This window comes from Loxodonta africana, chromosome 21 (assembly GCF_030014295.1).
Source record: "Loxodonta africana isolate mLoxAfr1 chromosome 21, mLoxAfr1.hap2, whole genome shotgun sequence".
NCBI classification, from domain to species: Eukaryota; Metazoa; Chordata; class Mammalia; order Proboscidea; family Elephantidae; genus Loxodonta; species Loxodonta africana.
Genome location: NC_087362.1, coordinates 189,324 through 205,160, shown reverse-complemented (window position 1 = coordinate 205,160; position 15,837 = coordinate 189,324). Strand labels below are relative to the sequence as shown.

The window sequence follows — 15,837 nt, the reverse complement described above, 5'->3', positions numbered from 1 at the left end:
TGAAAGACAAGTACACGATACTAGAAGTCATGGCCCAGCCAAATTGATACACATATTTTTAGGGGGACATAATTCAATCCATGACAGGGATTGTATTAAGAAAACATCTCTAAATACTACAACTAAAACATAAATGCCAGAAAACACAAAATGCCGATTTTCGGGGCAGAAAGAAAAGTCAAAGTTCAGGAAGAGGAATTGACCAGTGGCTAAACAAGCAAAAGAAAGAAGCTGGAAGAGCTGGGCTAGGGAGATCCATGGTAAAGCTGATTTCTTGTCTCTCTAGAAGCCAGTGAGCATGAAGAATGCTCCCCCTAGCCAGCTGCTCTTGGAAATTGGTATCATATCATCAGGTATCATAACTGCGCAAGACTAGACAAAAACTCAGAGAAGCCAGGGTTACTTGGGTGGAATGTCTGGGTCTTCTCTTCAGTTTCCACTGTCCTTTCACTACAGTCACTCTAAAAGGATTAAGCCAAGCATACTTTGCCGGCTGGAAACCCTGATGGCGTAGTGGTTAAGAGCTACGACTGCTAACCAAAAATGTCGGCAGTTCGAATCCACCAGGCGCTCCTTGGGAACTGTATGGGGTGGTTCTACTCTGTCCCACAGGGTGGCTACGAGTCAGAATCGACTCAATGCCAATGGGTTTTTTGGTTACTTTGCTGGCCAGCCTTTTTTTCTGTCCTGGTCACAGTTAGTTGTAACATCAGTATCAAAAACGGTTAAATAAATATTTTAGTGCTATCTTAAGAAATATGTAAAAGAGCTTTTAAGCCTACTGTTAAAGTATAATGAATACCGTTTTTCTTTGGAACTTGGAGACTGTTATCCAAGATAGTCAATGGTCCTTGTGTGAAAAGAGGCTTTGATACACAATCTTAAAAGATACCAGAACCCAGAACCCAGTGCCGTCGAGTTGATTCCGACTCATGGCGACCCTATAGGACAGAATAGAACTGCCCCATAGAATTTCCAAGGAGTGCCTGGTGGATTCGAACTGCTGACCTCTTGGACAGCAGCCGTAGCACTTAACCACTACACCACCAGGGTTTCCAAAAGAAAGATAGCACTGTTTTTAGCCACAGTAGAAGTTCTTCCAAAATTGGAGTCAGTCCTCTCAAACCCTGACACTGCTTTATCAATTGAGTTGATGTAATATCCTAAATCCTTTGTTGTCATTTCCACAGTGTTCATAGCGTCTTCACCAGGAGTCGATTCCATCTCAAGAAACCACTTTCTTTGCTCATCCATAAGAAGCAACTCCTCATCCGTTCAAGTTTTTTCCTGAGATTACAGCAGTTCAGTTACATCTTCAGGCTCCACTTCTAATTCTAGTTGTCTTGCTACCTCTTGCTACCTCCTCCACTGAAGTCTTGAACCCCTCAAAGTCATCCATGAGGGTTGGAATCAACTTCTTCCAAACTCCTGTTAATGTTGGTATTTTGACCTCCTCCCATGAATCATGAATATTCTTAATGGCATCTAAACCAGGGAATCCTTTCCAGAAGGTTTTCTGTTTCCTTTGTCCAGATCCACCAGAGAAATCACTATCTACGGCAACTATACCCTTATGAAATGTATTTCTTAAATAATAACACTTGAAAGTCAAAATTAGTCCTTGATCCCTGGGCTGCAGAATAGATGTTGTGTTAGCAGGCATGAAAACAACATTAATCTTCTTGTACATCTCCATCAGAGCTCTTGGGTGACCAGGTGCGTTGTCAATGAGCAATAATATTTTGAAAGGAATCCTTTTTCCTGAGCAGTAGGTCTCAACAATGGGCTTAAAATATTCAGTAAACCATGTTGCAAACAGATGTGCTGTCATGCAGGCTTTGTTGTTCCATTTATAGAGCATAGGCAGCTTAATTTAGCATAGTTCTTAAGGCCCTAGGATTTTCCGAATGGTAAGTCATCGTTGGTTTCAACTTAAAGTCACCAGCTGTATTTGGCCCTAACAAGAGAGTCAGCCTGTGCTGTGAGGCTTTGAAGCCAGGCGTTGGCTTCTCTCTAGCTATGGAAGTCACAGATGGCGTCTTCCGGCATAAGGCTGTTTCATCTTCACTGAAGATCTGTTGTCTCATGCTAGGCGTCTTCATCTAGCTACGGAAGTCCCAGATGGTGTCTTCCGGCATAAGGCTGTTTCATCTTCACTGAAGGTCTGTTGTCATCTAGCTATGGAAGTCCCAGATGGCATCTTCCGGCATAAGGCTGTTTCATCTTCATTGAAGATCTGTTGTCTCATGTAGGCATCTTCATCTAGCTATGGAAGTCCCAGATGGCGTCTTCCGGCATAAGGCTGTTTCATCTTCACTGAACGTCTGTTGTCATCTAGCTATGGAAGTCCCAGATGGCGTCTTCCGGCATAAGGCTGTTTCATCGTCACTGAAGATCTGTTGTCTCGTGTAGGCGTCTTCATCTAGCTATGGAAGTCCCAGATGGCGTCTTCCGGCATAAGGCTGTTTCATCTTCACTGAAGATCTGTTGTCTCGTGTAGGCATCTTCATCTAGCTATGGAAGTCCCAGATGGCGTCTTCCGGCATAAGGCTGTTTCATCTTCACTGAAGATCTGTTGTCTCGTGTAGGCATCTTCATCTAGCTTTGGAAGTCCCAGATGGCGTCTTCCGGCATAAGGCTGTTTCATCTTCATTGAAGATCTGTTGTGTCGTGTAGGCATCTTCATCTAGCTATGGAAGTCCCAGATGGCATCTTCCGGCATAAGGCTGTTTCATCTTCACTGAAGATCTGTTGTCTCGTGTAGGCATCTTCATCTAGCTATGGAAGTCCCAGATGGCGTCTTCCGGCATAAGGCTGTTTCATCTTCACTGAAGATCTGTTGTCTCATGTAGGCATCTTCATCTAGCTATGGAAGTCCCAGATGGCATCTTCCGGCATAAGGCTGTTTCATCTTCATTGAAGATCTGTTGTCTCGTGTAGGCATCTTCATCTAGCTATGGAAGTCCCAGATGGCATCTTCCGGCATAAGGCTGTTTCATCTTCATTGAAGATCTGTTGTGTCGTGTAGGCATCTTCATCTAGCTATGGAAGTCCCAGATGGCATCTTCCGGCATAAGGCTGTTTCATCTTCACTGAAGATCTGTTGTCTCATGCTAGGCGTCTTCATCTAGCTACGGAAGTCCCAGATGGTGTCTTCCGGCATAAGGCTGTTTCATCTTCACTGAAGGTCTGTTGTCATCTAGCTATGGAAGTCCCAGATGGCGTCTTCCGGCATAAGGCTGTTTCATCTTCATTGAAGATCTGTTGTCTCATGTAGGCATCTTCATCTAGCTATGGAAGTCCCAGATGGCGTCTTCCGGCATAAGGCTGTTTCATCTTCACTGAAGGTCTGTTGTCATCTAGCTATGGAAGTCCCAGATGGCGTCTTCCGGCATAAGGCTGTTTCATCGTCACTGAAGATCTGTTGTCTCGTGTAGGCGTCTTCATCTAGCTATGGAAGTCCCAGATGGCGTCTTCCGGCATAAGGCTGTTTCATCTTCACTGAAGATCTGTTGTCTCGTGTAGGCGTCTTCATCTAGCTGTGGAAGTCCCAGATGGCATCTTCCGGCATAAGGCTATTTCATCTTCACTGAAGATCTGTTGTCTCGTGTAGGCGTCTTCATCTAGCTATGGAAGTCCCAGATGGCGTCTTCCGGCATAAGGCTGTTTCATCTTCACTGAAGATCTGTTGTCTCGTGTAGGCATCTTCATCTAGCTTTGGAAGTCCCAGATGGCGTCTTCCGGCATAAGGCTGTTTCATCTTCATTGAAGATCTGTTGTGTCGTGTAGGCATCTTCATCTAGCTATGGAAGTCCCAGATGGCATCTTCCGGCATAAGGCTGTTTCATCTTCACTGAAGATCTGTTGTCTCGTGTAGGCATCTTCATCTAGCTTTGGAAGTCCCAGATGGCGTCTTCCGGCATAAGGCTGTTTCATCTTCATTGAAGATCTGTTGTGTCGTGTAGGCATCTTCATCTAGCTATGGAAGTCCCAGATGGCATCTTCCGGCATAAGGCTGTTTCATCTTCACTGAAGATCTGTTGTCTCATGTAGGCGTCTTCATCAATTGTCTTAGCCAGAGCTTCTAGATAACTTGCTGGAGCTTCTACAAGAGCACTGGCTGCCTCACCTTGAACTTTTATGTTATGGAGATGGCGTCTTTCTTTAAACCTCATGAAACAACTTCGCTTCAAATTCTTTGTCTGTGACTTCCTCACCTCTCTCAGCCTTCACAGAGTTGAAGAGAGTTAGGGCCTTGCTCTGGATTAGGTTTTGGCTAAAGGAAATGTTGCGGCTGGTTTGATCTTCTATCCAGACCACTAAAACTTTCTCCGTGTCGATAATAAAGCTGTTCCGCTTTCTTATTATTCATATGTTCACTGGAATAGCACTTTTAATTTCCTCTAAGAACTTTTCTTCTGCATTCACAACTTGGCTGACTATTTGGCACAAGAGGCCTAGCTTTCCACCTACCTAGGCTTTGGGTATGCCTTCCTCACTAAGCTTAATCATTTCTAGCTTTTGAGTTAAAGTGAGAAACGTGTGACTCCTCCTTTCACTTGAACATGTAGATGACATTGTAGAGTTATTAACTGGCCTAATTTCAGTATTGTTCTGTCTCAGGGAATGTGGAGGCCCAAGGAGAGCTCGGGAGATGGGGAGCAGTCAGAATACATATATTTATCAATTAAGTTCATTGTCGTATATGGGTGTGGTTTGTGGTGCCCCAAAACTATAACAATAGGAACATAAAAGATCTCGGATCACAGATTACCATAACAGCTATAATAGTAATGAAAAAGTTTGAAATATTGTAAGAATTACCAAAATGTGACACAGACACAAATTGAGAACATGCTGTTGGAAAAATGGTACGATAGCTTGCTCAACATAGTGTTGCCACAGTCCTTCAATTGGTGAAAAACACAGTATCTGCGAAGTACAGTAATATCAGATCTACGTAGCAATAAGGAATCAAGTGATTTTACATTGAAAAATAATTGTTTTTAATTGCTCCATTGCCTCAATCCTCTGAAATTTTATTTTTTTCTCAGGTATATCTAAATGATACATTTAGAATTTTATTTCTTCTTTTATAATTTATAATTTCCATGTGGATTAAATATGACTTTGAGAGGATAATCTTTCTTAGGTCTGTTGTAGTTGAAATTAAACTTGAAATTTATGGATAATATGCCCTTTTTTTCTAACAATGTCGTGATATCCTTATCCTCTCAATCTTTTAAGGTGATACTGTTTACCTCCCAGGGAATATATCATTTACCAGTGAGTTTGCTGTTGCCTCAAACTTTTCTGCTAAAATTCAAGACAATATCTATCCCCTGAATAAGACAAGTTCTAGAAAAGCATTGGTAGAGGTACATAGGAATTTGCCCTCAAAAGCTTTGATGTATATTATTATGTCACTTTTAAAAAATAGTAATCCATCAGTTTCCCCATAGATGAATTATGGCATTCTTGTTGTTAGTTGCCGTGGGGTCAATTCCAACTCATGGTGACCCATGTGTGCAGAGTAGACCTGTTCCGTAGGGTTTTCAAGCTTGTAACTTATCAGAAGCAAATCACTAGACCTGTCTTCCAAGGCACCCCTGGGTGGGTTTTAACTGCCTGTCTTTCGGCTAGTAGTCTAGCATTTAACCAATTTCGACACCCAGGGACTTCTAAATTATGACATGTTGTTGTATGCCCTAGAGTCAATTCTGACTCATAGCAACCCCATATAACAGAGTCAGACTGCCTCATGGTGCTATCAGTGAAAAGGAAGACTATCGATTATTTCTGTGTGAAAAACAGCCCAAAACTTACTGGCTTAAAAAAAAGCAACAAATTAACTTTTTCTTAAAATTACGCTTGTTAAACCACTGCTAGGTTCACATTTGCCAACTTCTGGTTGGCTCATCAAATCACGCGGCCACGCCCAGAGCCAGTGTGAGGGTGGCCTTAGGCAGCCTCTCATGATAGGAGGGATAGCAGAGAGTTTATGGCTACCTTGAATCCACAGTGGAAGTCCTCCCCCATCCCTTCTAAAAACCTCTTCTCTTTCCTTTGTAAGCAAACCATAATCCTAAAGTAGGAATATATTGCCTAGCCCCTCACCTTGGGAACAGAAATCATATGGGAACAGAAATCATCCATTACCATAGACATCCAAAGCAAAATCTAGCAAATATTGTAATTTCTGTTCATACAGTAAGTTATCCTCCCAATTTAAAGTTGTATTGACAGAGAAGAGGGAACACTGGATAGAAACAAAGAAAAAGGAACTAAGACCTGCACAGTTGTACCTGGAAATGGATTTTACACTGAACAGTGATAGCACAGAAATGGCGTCCAAGGTGGTAGCACCATGCTGGGCCAGGTAGATAGCACTTGATTAAATAAGATGATTGTAAGAAAAGTCATAGTGATACAAAAAGTACCTATATTTACGTAAGACTTTGTAATTTATGGAGAATTTCCCTATATCCTATCACGCTTATCCTCAGGGTAACTATATGAATTATTTAAGATGATGCTGATTCCCATTTTGCAGTTGTTGAAGCTAAGACCCAGGGCACTTCATTAACCTGTCCAAAATCATAGCACTGTTTAGATGGAAGAGCCAGAATGTAAGGATATCTGATAACCAGGTATCTTAGTTTCCTAGTGCTGCTGTAACAAAAATACCACGAGTGGGTGGTTTTAAAGAACAGAAATTTATTTTGTCACAGTTTAAGAGGCTGGAAGTCCGAATTCAGGACACCAGCTGTAAAGGGAAGGTTCTCTCTCTCTTTTGGTTCTGGGGGACGGTCCTGTTTTAGCTTCTGTAGCCCCGGTGTTCCTTGATGATCTTCACATGGAGTCTGTCTCCCCCTCCTTGTGGGTCTTGTCTCTGCGTCTGTGCTGTTCTTTTGAGCTCAGAAATGGTTAGGTTTAGGACATACCCTACAGTGATGTGGCCTGTTTACGTAACAAAGAAAACTCTATTCCCAAGTAGGATTATATCCACAGGTATTTGTTGTTGTTAGGTGCCATCAAGTTGCTTCCTACTTCGTAGTGACCCTGTGTACAACAGAACGACACACTGGTCTTGCATGGTCCTCAAAATCATTGCTGTGTTTAAGCGCATTGTTAGAGACACTGTGTCAATTCATCTTGTGGAGGATCTTCCTCTTTATTGCTGACCCAAAGTACTTGAGACGAAGTCCTACCATCTTTGCTTCCAGGGAGCAATCTGGCTGTACTTCCTCCAAGACAGACTTGTTCATTCTTCTTGCAGTCCATGTTGTTGTTGTTGTTAGGTGCTGTCGAGTCGGTCCCGACTCATAGCGACCCTGTGTACCACAGAACGAAACACTGCCCAGTCCTGCACCATCCTTACAATCGTTGTTATGCTTGAGCCCATTACTGTAGTCACTGTGTCATTCCATCTCATTGAGGGTCTTCTTCTCTCCTGACCCCGTAGTTTACCAAGCATGATGTCCTTCTTGAGGAACTGATCCCTCCTGACAATATGTCCAAAGTGTGTAAGATGTAGTCTCGCCATCCTGGTTGTACTTCTTCCAAGACAGATTTATTCGTACTTTTGGCAGTCCATGGAATAGTCAATATTCTTCGCCAGCACCACAATTCAGAGGCATTAGTTCTTCTTCGGTCTCCTTATTCATTGTACAGCTTTCGCATGCATATGATGTGATTGAAAAATACCATGGCTTGGGTCAGGCACACCTTAGTCTTCAAGGCAACATCTTTGCTTTTCAACACTTTAAAGAGGTCCTTTGCAGCACGTTCTATTGCAGTCCATGGTGTATTCAATATTATTTGCTAACAACGTAATTCAAAGACATCAATTTTTCTTTGGTCTCCTTATTCATTGTTCAGCTTTCGCATGCGTAGGAGGCATTTGAAAATATCATGACTTGGATCAGGCGCACCTTAGTCCTTAAAGGGACATCTTTGCTTTTGAACACTTTAAAGAGGTCTCTTACAGCAGATTTGCCCAATGCAGTATCTCATTTGATTTCCTGACTGCTGCTGCCGTGGGCATTGATTGTGGATCCAAGTGATATGAAATCGTTGACATCCATAGGTATAGGGGTAAGATTCCAACACTTATTTTGGGGGCACACAATTCAATCCATAGCACTAGCCCTTTTCTCTTTCCACAGTAAAATTTTATGCAAAAAATAAAATATGTAATGCAAAATAAGCTTTAGGAGATGAGTTTTGAAATTTTACCAGACAAAATATATTCAAAACAAATTGATAATCCTTTTTTGTTTTTTTTTGTTTTAGTAGTGATTTATAGAAATCCTGCGTGGACTAGGATTGGTTCTTTCTGTGCTTCTGAACCAATGAAGAGAAAATGGGAAGCAAAACTGAAGCAAATTGAAGAACGAGCTTCCCATTATGAGAGGAAACCTTTGTCCTCAGTGTATAGGCCAAGGTTATCCAAACCGGAAGAACCACCTTCTATTTGGAAACTGTTTTATCGACAAACTCAAGCTTTTAATTTTGTTAAAAGCTGTAAAGAGGTAACTATCTCGTCTCCTTCCTTTTTTTTTTCTTAAGAGCTACAGAGCCCTGGTGGCATAGTGGTTAAGCACTTGGCTGCTAACCAAAAGGTCGGCAGTTCGAATCCACCAGCCACTCCTTGGAAACACTATAGGGCAGTTCTAATCTGTCCTGTAGGTTTACTATGAGTCAGAATTGACTCCACGGCAACAGGTTTGGTTTTTGTTTATACCAAGATTTATAAAAAATCTGACTTGTCTTCATCTTAGGTCACATATTATACCAAGAGAATTCCTGTATCACAAGATTTAGGAATAATATCTCAGAATCATAAACCATTTAGTTTATATTAATAATGGAAAAGAATGCTATATGTAGTACCAATTAGTTTATAAAGGAGCCCTAGCAGGGCACAGTGGTTAAGTGCTCAGCTGCTAACCTAAGGATCGGTGATTCGAACCTACCAGCTGTTCCTCGAGAGAAAGATGTGGCAGTCTGCTTCTCTAAAGATTTAGAGCCTTGGAAACCCCGTGGGACAGTTCTACTCTGTCCTATAGGGTCACTGTGAGTTGGAATCAACTCAACAACAATGAGGTTTAACTGAATATTTGTAATGACATTTAAGTGAAGCTGTGTTTTGAGGAAGGGTGGTCATATTCATGGGCTGAAAGATAATAGAATGAAATTGCTGTCAATAAAATTTAAAAAATACAGAAATATGAGGAAATAAATGAATGGAGTGTGAGATTTTTAGAAAGAAGAGACAGGAGAGTTGAATTTAAGAGATAAAGGAAACAAAAATGCCTCAAACATCATGAGCTTAGAATAAGGCCTAGAACTTAAATCAAAATGCCAAAGCAGACTTGCCCTTTCTTTCCTGCTGCCTCCTTTTGTGCTTTGGCGTAGTAGAGTGGATTTATCCTGGCAATTGCCTGCACAGTAGGTAAGTGAGAGCAAGAAGTGCATGCTACAACCCAGCCTCACAAAACAATTAATAAACAAAGCAACAGATGTGTATCGTGCGTCCTTTGCTGGGCACCGTGGAGAATGTAAAGAGGAAAAATGAAAAAATGAGGTGAATATGTGAAATCTAATATAAATATGCTCTACCTCTGATCATAAAAAAAAACCAAACCCACTGCCGTCAAGTTGATTGCGACTCATAGCAACCCTATAGGACAGAGTAGAACTGCCCCGTAGAGTTTCCAAGGAGCGCCTGGCGGATTCAAATTGCCAACCTCTTGGTTAACAGCCGTAGCACTTCACCACTAAGTCACAAGGGTTTCCCCTTAGATCATAGAAGTCATAAAAGTTAAAAGTGCTATAAGCTTTTTAGGAGGGGCACCCTCTTTCCGTAGTAAAGAGAAGCTCACTCTAAAGTTTAGGAAATATAAGAAAAACCTTCTTTACTCATTTTGTAAATTCAGGCATCAGAATTTAAAAGATTAACAGAAGGCTGATTCATTTTAACTTGTATTTAATAAAACATGCAATGGTATGATCACTGGGCTTTCCAATTACTAGTCAATATAACTTACCTCAAAAACATTTTTAACAGAATCAGGTTAACTGAGTCCTCCTATGGCTCCTTACTCATATGCAAATGAAAGTTTAGTTCCTCTGTAGGCTCCGCAGCTACCTTTAGCTAAATGGAAACAAAAGGAACTTACGTGTATATTCCTTTATTTCAAGACAGTCTTTATGACAGCAGACATAAAGTTAGGTTTAATCAAATACCACAGTGATTAGCCTTAAAAATTTGTTCCCACAAAAATTTTTATATGTACTAGAGGATTTTTTTTTCTTAATGAACTTAGAATACTTTTTTTTTTGTGTTTTGGGTGAAGGTTTACAGAGCAAATTAATTTCTTATTAGACAGTTACTATACATGGTTTTGTGACATTGGTTGCCAACCCCATAACATGTCTACACTCTCCCTTCTCAACCTTGGGTTCCCTGTTACCAGCTTTCCTGTCTCCTCCTGCCTTCTCATCCTTGCCCCTGGACTGGCATGCCCCTTTAGTGTTGTTTTGTTTCTGTCTTTGGCTGAAGGCAGAACCTTGGGAATGACTTCAGTACTGAGTTAAACTGATATCCAGAGTCACACTCTCGGGGTTTCTCCAGTCTCTGTCAGACCAGTAAGTGTGGTCTTATTTTGTGAGTTAGACATTTGCTGTACATTTTTCTCCAGCTCTGTCCAGAACCCTCTATTGTGATCCCTGTCAGAGCAGTTGGTGGCGGTAGCCGGGCACCATGCAGCTGTGCTGGACTCAGTCTGGTGGAGGTTGTGGTAGTTGTGGTCCGTTAGTCCTTTGGACTAATATTTTCCTTGTGTCTTTGGTTTTCTTTGTTCTCTCTTGCTCCAGATGGGGTGCGACCAGTGGATTATCTTAGCTGGCCGCTCGCTAGCTTTTAAGACCCCAGATGCTACTCACCAAAGTAGAATGTAGAATATTTTCTTCATAAACTATGTTAAACCAATTGAGCTAGATGTTTCCCCTGTTCTAGAGACTTTATTAATTAATCTTAGCCCAAATCATTTATAATAATGTTTAGGTGGTTTTGAAAAATTAATTTCATAAATTAGCAAACAAAAACCTGTGATAGGAAGTCAAACTGTAATGATAGAATTAAGGGTGGTTTTTAATCCTTTTTTTTTTTTTAAATCTGGATATTCTAATTGTTTCTACCTTGTACATGTATTAATTGATTAATCAAAAAATAAATACAGGTAATTAGATTTTGATTGGCATAGATCTAATAATTATTTTTCTTGATTTTAATAATACGAAGTTCAAATTCCAGTTTTCTAAAACTTGGAGGGTTAAATTCTCTACGAACATTTAATAGCCATAATTGAATTTAGTTTGCATTTTGTGAAGTTTTTGAATATTATTTTTGATTTTACAAAGAACGTTCATGTATTTGCTTTGGAATGCAAAGTGGGAGATGGACAACGTATTTACCTCGTAACAACCTATGTTCAGCTTTGGTTCTACTATAAATCCCGGTAAGTAGTTTATAAACGAACAACACATTAAGCTGAAGTTATGTTTCTTTCATCTAGTAATTTTTGTGAAATTAATTCAGGTTGAATTGGCTTTCACAATTCATGACCACAGAATTAGTTACTTCTTCGATGTTAGAAATTAGTTGTAGAGTTCCCCAGTCATACCAAAAACCAAACCCATTGCTGTTGAGTCGATTCTGACTCGTAGCGACCCTATAGGACAGAATAGAGGTGCCCCATAGGGTTTCTAAGGTTGATAGTAGCAACACTGAATTCTCTCACTAGGAGTTGTAAGGAAAAATATCATATATATTTACATATTCATATATATGTGTGTGTATATATATATACATATGTGCGTGTATACACACACACACACACACACACACATTTATCCCTCCTTTACCCAAAGGGGATTCTGAAGTTTCTCTTTTGTAAACAAATATTAAATTAAATTGTACTATGAATCACAAATGAATACATACATTGTTGTCTAGTGATAGAGAAATTGCTGCTTAATATAACTTAATGATCTATTCCGGTATTTACCATACTTGAGTAATAAATGAGAAAGGGAAAAAAATTGATATGGATACCCTGTATTGACCCAAAATATTTTTATTATAGTGTTGCTTAAATAGCTTCAAATATAAAACTAGGTTTGCTTATGTTTATATACATGCAACGCCAGTTAGAGTCAAAATCATTACAGTAACGTGACATGTTTTGCTGAGACTAAATCTCATCTTGCAACGTGAATGTGGTGCCGTCAGAGAGCATGCGTGTGCGTTTTGTGTACTTGGCTACCTGCGCCAGATAAGGACACCCTTCTCCCAAACTTTTCCTTCTTGCTGTCACTACAAGCCTCTATTTGTACAGGATGCCATCTGAACTTCACTTAGCCCAAATTGTTATTTACCTGTTAAATCAGCAGTCCAAATTCTCATTTACATATTAAATCAGCATCCATTCTTATTAACCCATGTCAAAGTTGTACTCCTCGTAAGCCAGCAAAGTTATAACTGCAAATGTGAGGGTTGAAAGCTCCTGGAAGTCAGATGATTAAAAAAAAAATTTTTTTTTTTTTTTTTTTTACCAATTTTTAAAATATCTTCTCAATGAAAATAGGGTATTTAAATATTCTCATTGAAAATTCATGGAATTTCAAGAATATGTGATCCTGGGATCCAGGTTTGAGAAAAGACAGTTTTTTCCTAAAACAAAATTTGTTCCATGGTGACAATAAAGCAAATACAGAGGTGAAGCCATCAACTAATAGGTTCTTGTCAAGCAGACTAGTGAATTGAAGCCAGCCAGACACAGGGTTGGAAGAACAGAAAGGTTTATTCACAGTTTGCAAACTGGGAGACGGGCAGGGTCTGGTGACCTAAGGCTGCCAGCTCCCTGAACCAGGGCAGATCTGCTCCTTTTATAGGGAGGGACATACATACGCATGAACAGCGAGGGGAGTATCTTCAGTTTTGTGATATGTGCACAGTCCACATAATTTTAGTGAATGAGTTTTTGCACACGACTCTAAAAATATTGCACACAGCCCTAGAAATGACTATGGTTCACTGCTGCATCCCAGGAAGGTCATATAGTGGGTAGACTGAGTCATGTGCCTGCACCTTGGCCTCCTGCCAGGAGAAGAGAAGAAACCTGGGGATTCAGCCAATCATGGTGACGTGCTGTAAAAGTTGTAACACAAATGTAGCAAGAGTAGACTTTCCTGAAAAACAACTAATATCAGATGGTTATTAATGACTCTTAATAACGGTTTCATGACTGCCTGCTTCAGAGATGTGTGTGTTACACGGTATTCAAATCGTCTGTGAGTAAATACCAGTATGAGGTTGACCACGTTTCCGAGTTACATGATGTTTCAGAATATGAAGTTATGTTTTGTTTGGTGGAGACTTGTTAGGATGAGCCATAAACCTATGGTGAACCGTCATTCACTTTGTCATGTCTTCATTATTTCCAAAGTTATGTGTACTTAAAGAACAGTTAACACAGTCTCTTGATATGTAAGTTCAACTTCTGTGATTTAAAGGACATAAGATATAAATCTAACAATCTCAAATTATTTGATTTAGCAAAAATCTCTTGCACTGTTATGAAGTTATTCCTGAAAATTCTGTGTGCAAGCTTTATTTTGATTTGGAATTCAACAAACGTGCCAATCCAAGAGCTGATGGGAAGAAGATGGTTGCATTACTCATTGAGGTAAATAATAGACTCAAGTTTTTCTCCTTGTATCTATCCATATATTTCTTCATTCACTCATTCATTCATTAAGTGAATCTAGCCTGTGTGATATATAGATGATGAAATAAGTCCCCTTTTTCTTTCTACTCTTTCTTTTGACTTTTATTTCTTAACATCACTTCTGTGAATAAACTGTGAAAGGAGGAAATGTTCAGTTTTATCCATGTATTTTGTAATATTACTATATCTGTTTAAATTTTTGAGAAAGATAGCAGTTTGGGGATTTTCTGCATTTTTTAATTATGTATTAATTCTCTTACCACCATTGCAAATAGCTGGTTCTGGTAAAGGCCAAAGTAATTTTTACTGTAAAAATGAGGTACTGTGAACTTTACAAAAACTTCGGTGAAAATAGCATCAGAATTTTCGAGCTGGCAGGAATTTTGGAAATCCTTTTATCTTGTACCTTGTGAAATGAGGAAATTATGGGCTTCAGAAATTAGCTTCTACCCAAGATCCTATAGCTACTAATTGGCAAAACAAGTTTAGAAATATGGTTATCATAGTTTTCAACAGAAAGAAAAGAGTATAGTTCTAGTATATATTTTTGAGTTTGTATTTTTATGTTTCAAAAATAATTTTAAAATTGATTGCATTAAATTATATTAAAATTGTTTGTTATTTGCCTTCAAAGTGGGTGTCTTAGGTATCTAGTGCTGCTGTAACAGCAATGCCATAAGTGGATGACTTTAACAATCAGAAATTTATTCCTCATAGTTTAGGAGAATAGAAGTTCAATTCAGGGCGCCAGCTCCAGGGAAAGGCTTTCTTTCTCTGTTGGCTCTGGTGAAGGTCGTTGTCATCAGTCTTCCCTTGGTCTAGGAGCATCTCAGTGGAGGGGCCTCAGGGCCAAAGGATGAGCTCCATTCCTGGCTCTTCTTGCTTGGTGGTGATTAGGTCCCTCTCCTCTCTGCTTGCTTCTCTCTTTTATATCTCAAAAGACATTCACTCAAGAGACACCTAATCTTTAGCTTGTGTCCTGCCTCTAATCCTGCCTCATTTACATCATAGAGGTTAGAATTCACAACACATAAGAAAATTACATCAGATCACAAAATGGAGGACAACCACACAACACTGGGAATCGTAGCCCAGCCAAGTTGACACATATTTTTGGGGGATACAATTCAATTCGTAATAGTAGGTATCAACATTTATTAACTATTTTTCCTTTCTTTTTTTTTCTTGACATTTTACCCTTTTATTTTATTTTATTGTACTTCAGATGAAGGTTTACAGAGCAAACTATTTAGTACACGTATTGTTTTGTGACATTGGTTACCAACCCCATGGCATGTCAGCACTCTCCCTTCTCAACCTTGGGTTCTCCATTACTGGCCTTCCTATCTCCTCCTGCCTTCTAGTGCTTGCCCTTGGGCTGGTGTGCCTCTTTAGTCTCGTTTTGTTTTATGGGCTTGTCTAATCTTTGGCTAAAGGGTGAACCTCAGGAGTGACTTCATTACAGAGCTAAAATGGTATCTGGGGGCCATACTCTCAGGGTTTCTCCAGCCTCTGTCAAACCAGTAGTCTGGTCTTGTTTTGTGAGTTAGAATTTTGTTCTACATTTTTCTCCAGCTGTGTCCCGGACCCTCTATTGTGATCCTTGTCAGAGTAGTTGGTGGTGGTAGCCAGGCACCATGTAGTTGTGTTAGACTCAGTCTGGTAGAGTTGTGGTCCATTAGCCCTTTGGACTAATCTTTCCTTTGTGTCTTTGGTTTTCCTTGTTCTCCCTTGCTCGAGATGGGGTGAGACGAGCAGAGTATCTTAGCTGGCCACTCACAAGCTTTTAAGACCCCAGATGTTACTCACCAAAGTAGAATGTAGAACATTTTCTTTATAAACTATGTTATGCCGATTGAGTTAGATGTTCCCTGAGACCATTGTCCCCAGTCCCCAGCCCAGTAATTTGGTCCCTTAGGGAATTTGGATGTGTCTATGGAGCTTCCATGACCTTGCCTTGGACAAGTTGTGCTGGCTTCCCCAATATTGTATACTGTCTTACCCTTCACCAGAGTTACCACTTACCTGTTGTCTAGTTAGT

The 15,837-nt window shown here is 40.0% G+C and overlaps 1 protein-coding gene across 7 annotated transcripts in view; it reads left to right on the top strand.

Annotated features, from left to right (window-relative positions):
• The window catches only part of PRIMPOL (primase and DNA directed polymerase), a 46,951-nt gene that overhangs the window by 2,355 nt on the left and 28,759 nt on the right, over positions 1-15,837 (top strand). For 2 of the 7 annotated variants that reach the window (XM_064273522.1, XM_064273521.1), the window contains 4 exons: positions 1,191-1,436; positions 8,296-8,534; positions 11,428-11,525; positions 13,625-13,754. In XM_064273522.1, the coding sequence (XP_064129592.1) occupies positions 8,355-8,534; positions 11,428-11,525; positions 13,625-13,754 (408 nt within the window). In that variant the 5' untranslated portion in view covers positions 1,191-1,436; positions 8,296-8,354. The remainder of the gene's footprint in view (positions 1-1,190; positions 1,437-8,295; positions 8,535-11,427; positions 11,526-13,624; positions 13,755-15,837) is intronic. The other 5 variants (XM_023555011.2, XM_003415833.4, XM_010595642.3 and 2 more) reach the window with 3 other exon arrangements.